At 41.3% G+C, this 11,613-nt stretch overlaps 2 protein-coding genes across 3 annotated transcripts; one reads left to right on the top strand and one right to left on the bottom strand.

Moving 5' to 3' along the window:
• Window positions 1-2,101: 2,101 nt before the first annotated feature.
• LOC4347268 (probable fucosyltransferase 7) lies at window positions 2,102-4,101 on the top strand. Its single transcript, XM_015755912.3, has 2 exons — window positions 2,102-2,358; window positions 2,436-4,101. The coding sequence occupies exons 1-2, from the start codon at window positions 2,169-2,171 to the stop codon at window positions 3,902-3,904; spliced, it is 1,659 nt and encodes a 552-aa protein (XP_015611398.1). The 5' UTR covers window positions 2,102-2,168; the 3' UTR covers window positions 3,905-4,101.
• Window positions 4,102-6,865: 2,764 nt separating this feature from the next.
• On the bottom strand, window positions 6,866-10,527 carry LOC4347267 (protein WEAK CHLOROPLAST MOVEMENT UNDER BLUE LIGHT 1). 2 transcript variants are annotated; one of them, XM_015755556.3, is made up of 3 exons: window positions 10,426-10,527; window positions 8,893-9,667; window positions 6,866-8,805 (listed from the first exon to the last, which is right to left on the bottom strand). In XM_015755556.3, the coding sequence occupies exons 2-3, from the start codon at window positions 9,595-9,597 to the stop codon at window positions 7,003-7,005; spliced, it is 2,508 nt and encodes an 835-aa protein (XP_015611042.1). In that variant the 5' UTR covers window positions 9,598-9,667; window positions 10,426-10,527; the 3' UTR covers window positions 6,866-7,002. The 2 variants fall into 2 exon arrangements, with proteins under 2 accessions (XP_015611042.1, XP_015611043.1); XM_015755557.3 differs by having other exon boundaries at window positions 8,893-9,600.
• Window positions 10,528-11,613: the final 1,086 nt, after the last annotated feature.

Genomic DNA, 11,613 nt, shown 5'->3' with positions numbered 1-11,613 from the left:
TGCGGCACGACAGCCGGGCGCAGTAGCACAGGCGTCGGGCATGGGTTAGCCTAGCGTGGCGGCAGCTGCAAGCCGACGTCTGGTACACCGCACCGGCGCCGGATCAGCGAGGCCTCACATCACCACTCCGACGCCGCCCTACCTCCAACTGCAACTTCCAACTCCATCGCAGCCCTCCACACGCTCTCCCTCCTCTCCGGCGCGCTCCTGCAGCGGGTGATGTCGCGAATGGCCATGCCGCACGGAGTCAGATCAACTCAATTCGCATCGAAAAATCGGGGAGGAACCTGGCCTGCCGTGCTTCTTTCCTTGATGCCGTCTCTGTGAGCTCGCATAACCGCCACTCGGCCCGTCTGGGAAGAAGGAGAGGGAGAGGAGACTTCTCTGTGGGAACTGCATTGGAGTCATTTGAGCCAAGGGTAAACTTGTCTTTAATCATTGTCTCTCTCTCCTTTTCCTCCAAAAATAATAAAATAATGCTGCGAGTGTCCAGCAGTCAATTACCAGTTTTTTATGATGCCCTATAGTAAATTCACGTTTTTACGATGTCCTCCAGCTAATTACATGTTTTTTTGGATGTCTGTAGCAAATTTTGCCTTATAATAACGTTCTTTTAGTCGGTGGTACTACTCAGTACCAATGCAGGTTGAGGTGCCATTTTGCGCTGCTTGGGTGGAAAGCGTTTGGATACGGGAGTGACCGAGTCAGGCTGGGATCTATTCGTTGCGTCTCGTGCTCTCCGTAGGGGCGTGGACGTGGTGGATGTTTGTGCCTTGCTTGCATGCCCTGATCTAGCTGAATCTTTGCAGAGTTTTTTTATTGTTCTAGATGGTTGGTGTATACTCACTCCCTATTTTGAGTTTTTTTATGTAACATTTGACCATTCGTCTTATTCAATTTTTTTTCTAAATATAAAAAACGAAAAGTTGTACTTGAAGTACTGTAGATAATAAAATAAGTCACAAATAAAATAAATAATAATTTTAAAATTTTTTGAATAAGACGAGTGGTCAAACGTTATAAGTAAAAACTCAAAATCACTTATATTATGGGACAGAGGAGTATATGATATATATGTTCACGGTCGTGGGACGTGCTTGGATCAACGTTTGCTGCCATTAGTCAGTTCGTGGCAGACTTAGCTCTCTTTTCTCTCGGGGAAAAAAAAAAACTAGCTGGAGTTTGATCCGTGTCTCTGCCACGCTGTACACGGAAATTTTGTTCAACATGGCAATGATTGGTACCGGACCTGATCCCGTCGTAATCAGCGGTCCCCAGCTGAACGGCGCATTTGACATGATCTGCCTGAAAATTCCTCCCTTATATATAAAAAAAAGATTTGGAGGGAGGGACATCCCTTTTTTTTTTAATGCCCAGAGGGACATTCCTCAAAACTCTTTTTCAAGAAGAAATTATAAATGTGTTAAAAATTTAACATAAAACCTTGGAGTTAAAACCAAGTGCATCTTAAAATTCCTCCCTTATATATAATCCTAGTCAGATTCTTGTATCTGATTCAATCCTAGTTTATATATTTTGAAGCGCGCGTAATCGGGTTTCATGCTATATGATTTCTGATTTTGTTTTGCTATTGTTTTGTTTGTCTTGTTTCGATTTGTGGTTTAAATTGACATGGTTTATGCCAATCGTAAAAATTATTTTTACCTGTTAGAATGCAAAGACATTTTTGCTGGTAGAACATAAATATTGCGAATTTGCGATATTAGGCCTGAAATTAAGAGGCCGAGTTGTACTTGTACCTACTATGAAGGGCCTGGATTTCCTTCAGGCTATGCAGTCCTGAACAGAAAGGCTGAAATGCGTTGGGCCGAGATCCATTAAGCGAGTCACCTAAGTCAAACGAATTTGAGTTATGGGCCGTAAGTGAACTTACCTGGGCTGTTCTTGTTGCTTAGTTGGGTTAGATTATTCACCGTCTTTGGACCGAGATCAATTAGGCGAGTCAACAATGGAAGTTTGCATCTTACGCAAGGCCATTACTTCGAGCGGCAAAAAGGTGAGAGCCCAAGTGGTCAACTCGCCAAGTGCAAACCCCAGCAGTAGCAGATCGGCTGCATCTGCATTGGAGTCAATCTGATCTCTGCCCAGCTCGTGCACCGAAGCTGCAAAATCTTTCACGGCGGAGACGAAGTGGAGGGTTGATTAAAATGGACAGTAAGCCGACGCGGCCGCACCGCCGGCCGCCGCCTTTGCCGTCCAAGACGAGCGGCGTGTGGCCCGTCGCGCTGCTCGTCGTCCTCTGCTTCGCCGCTCTCCCGCTCTTCCTCGCGCTGTCACGAGCGCGGCCGACCTTGTCCGACGTGTCGCAGATGGGCGTCACGGTGACCGTCCACGACGGTGAGCAGCAGCACTCAACGTTGATCTTCCTGTGACGTCACTACGCGATTAGTTCACTGGTTTCTTGGTCAATGCAGAGGATCCAGCAGGGACGCCGCCGGAATCCTCCCCGGCGAACCGGGACAGGCTCCTCGGCGGGCTGCTCTCGCCGGACATCGGCGAGAGCGCGTGCCTGAGCCGGTACAAGTCGTCGCTCCACCGCAAGCCGTCGCCGCACTCGCCGTCGCCGTACCTCGTCTCCCGGCTGCGCAAGTACGAGGCGCTCCACCGCAAGTGCGGGCCCGGCACGCTCTTCTACAAGAAGTCCCTGATGCAGCTCACCTCCGCCTACAGCATGGGCCTCGTCGAGTGCACCTACCTCGTCTGGACGCCGTGCGGCGGCAGCCACCTCGGCGACCGCATGCTCTCCATGGCGTCCGCCTTCCTCTACGCGCTCCTCACCCACCGCGTGTTCGTGGTGCACGTCACCGACGACATGGCCGGACTCTTCTGCGAGCCCTTCCCGGCCGCATCGTGGGAGCTCCCCGCGGGTTTCCTCGTCCACAACCTGACGCAGCTCGGCCGCGGCAGCGAGCACAGCTACGCGAACCTGCTCGGTGCTAAGAAGATCAAGACCGACGACCCCGCCGGCGTGCGGTCCGAGTCGCTGCCGTCGTACGCGTACGTCCATCTGGAGCACGACTACCAGCAGTCGGACCAGCTCTTCTTCTGCGACGACGACCAGACCGTGCTGGCGAAGGTGAACTGGCTGATACTGCGCTCCAATCTCTACTTCACGCCGGGGCTGTTCCTGGTGCCGCAGTTCGAGGACGAGCTCCGGTGGATGTTCCCGGCGAGGGACACGGTGTTCCACCATATCGGGAGGTACCTGTTCCACCCTTCCAACAAGGTGTGGGAGCTCATCACGAGGTACCACACGTCGTACATGGCCAAGTTTGAAGAAAATATTGGCATTCAGATCACGACCTTCGCCGGGAGCAAGGTGTCGTCGGAGGAGTACTTCAAGCAGATCGTCGCTTGCACGAGTCAGGAGAAGATTCTGCCGGAGATCGACCCAAACGCGACGTCGAGCGCTAACGAGGCGGCGCTAGCCACCACGGCGTCGAAGGCCGTGCTCGTCAGCTCGGCGCAGCCGTCGGAGTACGCCGAGAAGCTGAAGGCGATGTACTACGAGCACGCGACGGTGACCGGCGAGCCTGTCAGCGTGCTGCAGCCGGCCGGCGCCGGTAAGCAGGCACCCAACCAGAAGGCGCTGGTGGAGATGTTCCTCCAGAGCTACTGCGACGTGTCGGTGGTCAGCGGGCGGTCGACGGTTGGGTACGTCGGCCATGGCCTCGCCGGGGTAAAGCCCTGGCTGTTGCTAACGCCCACGAATCGGACAGCGTCGGCTAACCCGCCCTGCATCCAGACAACGTCGATGGAGCCGTGCTTCCATGCTCCACCGAGCTATGACTGCAGGGCCAAGAAGGATGGGGACCTTGGTGCCGTTCTAAGGCATGTCAGGCATTGCGAGGATGTCGGTGATGGTCTAAAATTGTATGACTAGTTAATTTTGATGTACTTAATCAGATGGGTGGAAAAGACAAGCTTCAATGATCAATTGATCAGTTGAAAGAAGAAAAAACTGTAGAATAATTACAAGATGTATTGACTTAGATGGAGGCAAATGTAATATGGCCTTCCAGTTGAAAGATGTCATGTGATTTGAGATGGGGAATGTTTCAAATGATTTGCATCCTGTCAGCACTAGACCACTCCATGCAATTGGTTGTCTTCAAGAAGGTACCAAAGCCCTGTCTTTTGGCAAACAATAAGTGAAACAACGTATGCCCACTTAAAGATGGAAATTTGTCAATTTAATGATGACACAACACCTCAAGAAGTTCCACAACATGGCTCTCACTCTCAGAGTTTAAGTTAGAGAATTGGCAAAATGCAATTAAATTAACTAGAAAGGTAGCCCGCGCATTCACGCGGGCATATGCATTATTGGTTGCATCTGAAAAAGTATGATTTCTTCATCATTTTTTTATTATGTGATGTATTATAGTTGCTTCCATAATTTTAATATCTTTCTATACATTTTATAGTTTAATGCTAGAAATTATGTACTCATAACCAAACACTTTACATTTTTTAAGCTAGCCTGCAGTTGTCATGAATTAAGTACATGTATATTATATATTTATTATTTAAAGCCTGCAATGCCAATTCAATTGTCATAATTACGTTGTATTTCATAAAATTATTGAAAGACCGTGGAAAATCTTTTGATTTTCTAGTTTTTCTAAAGAGTAATTCTACGGTACTTGAGTAGATACCATGAGGTATCAAAAATTTAGTGTAAAATTTGGTACCTCATGGTACCTAGGTACCAAGAGGTACCAAATTTATAATAGAAAAAGTGGTACCTCATGGTACCTCCTCAAGAACCGTAAAATTGTTCTTTTCTAAACAATTTCGGTGAAACTGATGATGATCGGATGTTTTTTTTCCAAGATTTCTAAGATGTTGCTAACTTTTAAAAAGTGGCATGCGACTGCTTGAGGTTTTCCTAAAAGTAGATTTAGTGGTTTAAAATAGTGTAAATGCAAGACTTATACGGTCTTTAGCATGACTTGGCCATAACTGCAAGACTGATCCATACATGGAGTAGAAAGTCCTTCCACACATGCTGAGCAATCGGTCCGTAAAATTACTAATCTCTCGCATTGCCTGCACAAACCAATGATCAAATATTTTACTTTTTTTTCATTGAATTTCGAAGATTTTTTCTAGTTTTTAAACATTGACACGCCAAGGCTTAAAAGAACTCTAGAGGACATTTAATGGTTCTTTATTAAGTAGAATAATTTAAGATGTCATAATACTTACTATCATTATTTTCAATGCTTTATTGTTATTTGGTTATCGTGCAAAAGATAGGGGCTATGTTCAAATGACATTTTAATTTTTATATAATAAAATGAAATAATATGGATTTTCAATTATTTATATGATTATAAATAAAACAATACTACAAACAAATTAAAAATAGAATGTTGTTTGGTTACCATGCAAAAGAATAGGGGTCTATGTTCAACCAACTTATTTGAATTTTTCTATAAGTAATTTAAATGTTGAGTTATTTAGCTATCCAATTGTAAAAGAGTTCAAACAAATTAAAAATCAGCCATAACTTATATTTTAGCTATGTAACTATAAATTACTTTATTATTATGTCGTTAGTTCAAAATAAGAGGGGTGAATTAAATGGGAGGAGATGAGGAGGAGACGAGGGGTGAGTAGTGCGGAGGGAGACATACAAATGTACAGCTGGAGGGGGAGGGAGAGTGGAAGACGGTTTGTTTTCTTTACATAGATCCAATGGGATCACCAATTTGAGTTGTTTGTTTTTGACACAGCTCCGGATCTAAGATTTATTAAAGTTTTGTATTTCTAGGTCCATAGATCCATAGATCTATGTGTTTACATTGATAACATTTGGATAATTCATTTTGTTTCTATTTTAGATGAAATTTAAAATTTTAAACCACTATAATTTAACATATAAACTTCAAACATTGTATTTAGAATCTAGAGCTGTGTCAGACATTGCCCTAATGGTTAAAATAATATACCCACTGATTTAGGCATAAATCTACGGCCAGATGTTTTTTCCTCAAAATTTCTAAGATTGTTATTAGTTAGAAAATAGAGGAGTGAATTAAATAAATCTGTGATGTGGTGTTTGACTCCTTTTTAAGATTTTTGTTTTGATTCCAACATTAATTTATCTGTGTATTAATCTGTGGATCATGCACAATCCTTAATTTTGTTGGTGTGATAATCTACTCTATCTCCATTCAAAAAATAAATCAAAGCGTCTTGTAATATAAAAAGGTGGGAGCTAGTAATAATCTCTCAATCATGCAGTCCTTGATTGTGGTAGTGTATTAATCTGTTGATGATGCGCAGTCGTGAATTTTGTTGCTGATTAGAATATTGTCAACATAGACCGTAAGCATAGGCAGCATTATCTGTTATTGTTTTGCTAATTGATCTTGTATTATATTTGCCATTCTTCTCAAAGCGGCTAATTCTTCTCCGATTGCTGCTCGAGCGTTTCGATGCATAGCGTCATCAGCATCCAATCGTCAAGACGACAAATCGAAACCAATCGCAGGCAACCAAATTAACACTCTATCGAGAGCTACACGATCGGTTCCTCATATGGCGAACAAGATCATTGTACTCCATACACCGCCGTAATCACGGTACAGAAAGAGGGGAGCAGAGTTATTCTTTTAATAGATATAATGGGTCCACCGGTTGTTGAATTATTTATTTTTAGTATCAAATCTAATGGTTAAAATAATTGTTCCACCGATTTAAGTGTAAATCAATGGCTAGATATTTTTGTTTTTATCAGATTTTTTAGGATTTTCTTAGAGTGTCACGGTCGATTTAGGAGCGTTTATAGGAAGTTTAATAAACTTTTAGTATATAATAGATTGAAAGTGGTACAAGAACAACAAATACCTCTGGCTTAATTTTATATATTTTCGATAAGTAATTACAACCCACCCTAAACGTCGACACTTTGAAGGTACATGTACAAAAACAAACAAAAATAAATAGGCAAGCTAGCAAGGAGAAGAGTTATCACTTCAAATGTGTCTTTCTCCTAAACATGAACATTGCCACTAAGGACCGTGGGAAGAAAGACTTCCGTGGCCTTGACTCAGCTATTGTAGTTGCTATAGTGTCAGCTCTAGGTAGCAACATTCGATACTTATAAGGATTGGAGTTAGATGATCCTACTGCGTCAAAAGAGGTTGATGTGTTCTTTACATTGGAGATTTGAGCAATAGGAAGAGATACCTCACCAGTATTTCGTTGTTTCTCATGATGGGCTCTCCTTTTTCTTAGTTCATTCTCCATTGCTAATTTTCCATCACATGCTACATTGGCTTTCTCATGAGCCTCTCTCAGTGCAACCCTCCTATCATCAATTTGCTTGATCAGTTGATCTAACCTATCCAAACTCCTCACCTCTGCATCCTTTGCTTTCTTGATCTTCTCTATAGCTCTAATAACTTGCTTCTTAGCAGAGTCCTCGGCATCTTGCACTTTCTTGCACAATACATTGTACTCTTCAAGTGACAATGTGACATTGTTGTTTTTTCGATTAGCTAGTGGTTCTAGTTCTATTTCCTGTTTATAGTCTTGTAGTGCATTTGCTGATGCCACTGCAATTTCTCTTGATGCATTAACTGCAAGTATCTCCCTCAATGTTGCTTCTATTCTCAATTGAACAACATTTACCTCTGCCTGGGCTTGATCTGCCTCTTCTCTAGCTTTTTCCATCTCATTCCTAGCAAATACAGCATTCAACTTTGCATGTTCCAACTTTTTAGTTGCTTGCTGTAGTTCTAAAGGCATTTTTGCTGCTTTTGTTCTCTCTTCCACCATGCTGAGCTCAAAAGCAATCTTGCTCAATTCTTCTTGAAGAGCTAAAGCAGATTCAAATGCAAGATTCTCTTTTTGCCTTAATGATGCAATGTTTGTTTTCTCCATCTCTACATTAGCTTGTAATGTAGCAGCAGCATTCCACAAAGACTTCACATCATCCTTGGCCTTATCAATGTCTATCCTCATATTTTCAAGCTCCTTCCTAGTTCGTGCTAGCTTCGCACAAACAATTATCATTGGCCGCTCTTCCTCTCTAGCCTCAGATGGCACTTTAGGCAATGTACCATCCACGTGAGCCTTAAACTCGTCCCTTAGATTCATCAGCCACATTGAAGCAGTTTGTAGCTTTGACTCAAGGTCTTTATTGAGTGATAGGTCATCATTGAGCTTTTGAACCTCGTCATCAATCTGTTTTAGCTCATTCTGCCAATTCACCATGTCCTGTTGATAAGCCAAAGCTGCATTTATTTTTTTCCCCTCAGCTATAACATGGTTAGCTTGTGAGGTGGTTATCAAATCTTTCATTGTGATAACCTTAATGGTGAGATCCTGAACAACCTTTTCAATTTCTTGTGATGCAACAATGGCCTTACGTGCTTTTGTTTCAGTGTTATCCCTTTGAGAAATTAGAGATGTGTATTCTTTTTGAAGTTGATCTAGCTCCATCTTCACTGACTGCAAGTCTTCTAAGGCCGTTGCACGTCGTTCATTGGCAACCTCAATCTTTGCCTTTGTTATAGATCTCTCTTTGCGGGCAATGCCTTGTTGCATCTCTTCAAACCGAATCTCAGCAAGCTCTAAGTCTTGTTGTGCTTGAATTGTCTCAGTATGGGATTTGTCTAGGTCTATTTTTAGTCGTTCTATAGTTCGTCTAGTACAATATAGCTCCTCAAGAACTTTGCTTTTCTCAACTTCTGTGACTTCCACTCTTCTCTTGTACTCAGGAGCATCTTCCTGCATCTTGTCAAGCTCAACTTGGACATGTTTCCGTCTCTACGAAAGAATAGTTATAATCGAATTTATGCATTCCCTTCATCAAAACAAGACAGTAAGATGGATAAAGAAGGATTAAAAAACTACCTCTTTCCAATCAAGTATCCCTCCAAATTTGCTAACAGCATCTTTAACGGATTCAATTGGTGCTGCTGTGTCGACCAGGACTCTCTTATCAATGGTTTGAATGAAGCGTTCAGCAATCTCTGCAGCCCTGAAAATGTTTCCAGCTGAGTTATGGCGATATATTTCCTTCCTCTCAAGCTGGTTGTCATAATTCTCCTCTTCCTTATTTGCACATAGATCATTAATCTTCAAAGAACTTAAATCTTCACTAAAACGTCTTGTGTGACCATGGCTATGTATCCGCTTCTCTTCAAACTGGCTTTGGTAATTGTCCTCTCTATGATTTATGCGTAAATTATTAATTGTAAGGGAACTTAAATCTTCACTTGAATGTCTAGTATGACCAACCGAGAAACTTGATGGCAAATCAAATGAAATAGTAGGCTTTGATTCATTTGAGCTTGACAATACATCAATAGAGTTTGGATCAATATTTGAGCTTGACAATATGTCAACAGAGTTTGGATCAATATTTGAGCTTGACAATACATTAACGGAGTTTGGATCAATATTTGAGCTTGACAATATGTCAACAGAGTTTGGATCAATATTTGAGCTTGACAATATATCAACAGAGTTTGGATCAATATTTGAGCTTGACAATACATCAACAGAGTTTGGATCAATAGGCACTTGGGGAATCCCTTCAATATTCAAGCCCTCCATCTCCTAGGATGCAGGAGAATACCAAATAATTATTCAAATGATTATGATGGATAGAATTAGTAAGGGGCACCTGAAAAGGTTATTATATGCTAGTAAGAAGGAAAAATCGTGACACACATATATCACATAAGATTGATTAACCCTTTTCAAATGACTTACAATATAGCAGGAAGGGAAATTTAATCACCATATTGATCAAATTATCGAAGTATGACATAACCTATTCTCATCTCCATGGATAAAACAAATGTAGGTCATGATTTTTTTCTAAATATTGGAGTCATACAAATTAGCATGCTAGTAAAACATATGAAGATTATGGTCTAAATTTGTGCAATGTAGTTTTTGCATGTACATAATAATTAATAACATGGATAAATATAAAGCATCTATAGAAATCTTTACAGAACAACACAACACATTGTAATATAGACGAAGATAGTTACCGAATAGAGTAAAAGCATTCCATGAATCTTTATTTGGTTGAGAGATATGTTTTATCAGGAAAAGTATATAACATGCAACTATGCTAAGGTTAGCACATGAATAATAGGCCTCTACCATGTCGCAATCTTCCTTGCACTTCCTATTCATATTAAGATAATTAATTTCACGTGATCCTTGGTCACTTTTGTACTTCTCATGAAGATAAAAAATGACTCCACTTAATTGAAGAAAATGTAGTTTTCGTTTGTGATATACCTACACAGATAGACATAAACAGCTTCTATGCAAATCAAATACATGATAGGCGTAAAAACATACTACAACTAGCAAAGAAATTGGCTAACAAGTTGTAGAAAATAGCCACATATAAAGTTACAATACCTCTTGGATTTTCGATTTCCGTTCCCTTCAAGAGTTCATCAATAAGAGAGATCAAAGTTACGAGAAGAGATTGGGGGGGGGGGAACGGTAGGAACGCAATACGACGTCCATATGCAGGGAGACCACCAAGTCCACCAAAGATAAAAACTATAACTATAATTAGGACGCGGAGTAGTGCTATTCCGCAAAAGCAGGGACTTGTTTGGCCTAATTTTAACCTTGTGTTTACAAAAGCCATAGCACCAAACAAACAACACATGCCCAATAGCAAACAAGAGCGATTACTAATACAATATTTGTTGCTTGATTTGGTGGTATGGAGGTATCATTGTTTCAATTAATAGTCGTCATAGTCACAAAGTTCTCGGGTAGATGGGGTCAAGAGAACAAGAATGATGAACGTATTGCAAGATTTTACGGATGAAAATGTCTCCTTGTTGCTGGGATGGGGACGACGTTCCTGAGTCAAAGAACATTGCATTCGATCCCTTTTCCTAGCCTATGCCTTAGGGAATCTAGATGACATGAAACTATGGGCATATAGGGGTGGTCATTAAGGAATCAAGATGGAATGGAAGCAAATAAGATCGGATCTAAGGCTATTCCTAATTAGAGATATCATTTTTATGTTTCCAAGATACCACATAAGTAATAAGGTATTTAATTGATGATTGAAATAGCTCACATAATGCATAGTTTCATGTTTGTTGTTTCATGGGTAGTATATGCAAGATACAAACTGGAGTATATTAAAAACAGTGTAGACAAGATTTCGTCTAGTTAAAACCCATTTCATCTCTCACTTTATTAATTTGTTGCAACATTATCAGAAACACTGACATGACACCTTATTTAATGCTTATTTGGAATGCAGGATAGAAAAAAATGTAGAAATAGAAATCACAGAAATATGATAGGATTGTATGTGTGAAACACATGATTGAATAACATAAGAATTTCTTATTCTTCGTGCATAGGTAGCGAATAGTATTCCTGTGACAATCGGGTAGCCAATCTTTTAAAACGAATGCAACTACGGTAGCTAATTCAAAGAAATCATCAATCCTCCATTGTTTTCCTTCACATTTGCTTCATTCCGAATGAGCCCGAATGAAACTCCAGTGGCCTAAAGACGGATTGTGATAAAAGATCAATTTTAGGGCACACAATGAGACAAAAACGTCTTTT

The sequence above is a fragment of the Oryza sativa genome, chromosome 9 (assembly GCF_034140825.1).
Source record: "Oryza sativa Japonica Group chromosome 9, ASM3414082v1".
NCBI classification, from domain to species: domain Eukaryota; kingdom Viridiplantae; phylum Streptophyta; class Magnoliopsida; order Poales; family Poaceae; genus Oryza; species Oryza sativa.
The sequence above is the reverse complement of the archived record's forward strand: the minus strand, read 5'-3'. Positions and strand labels throughout refer to the sequence as shown.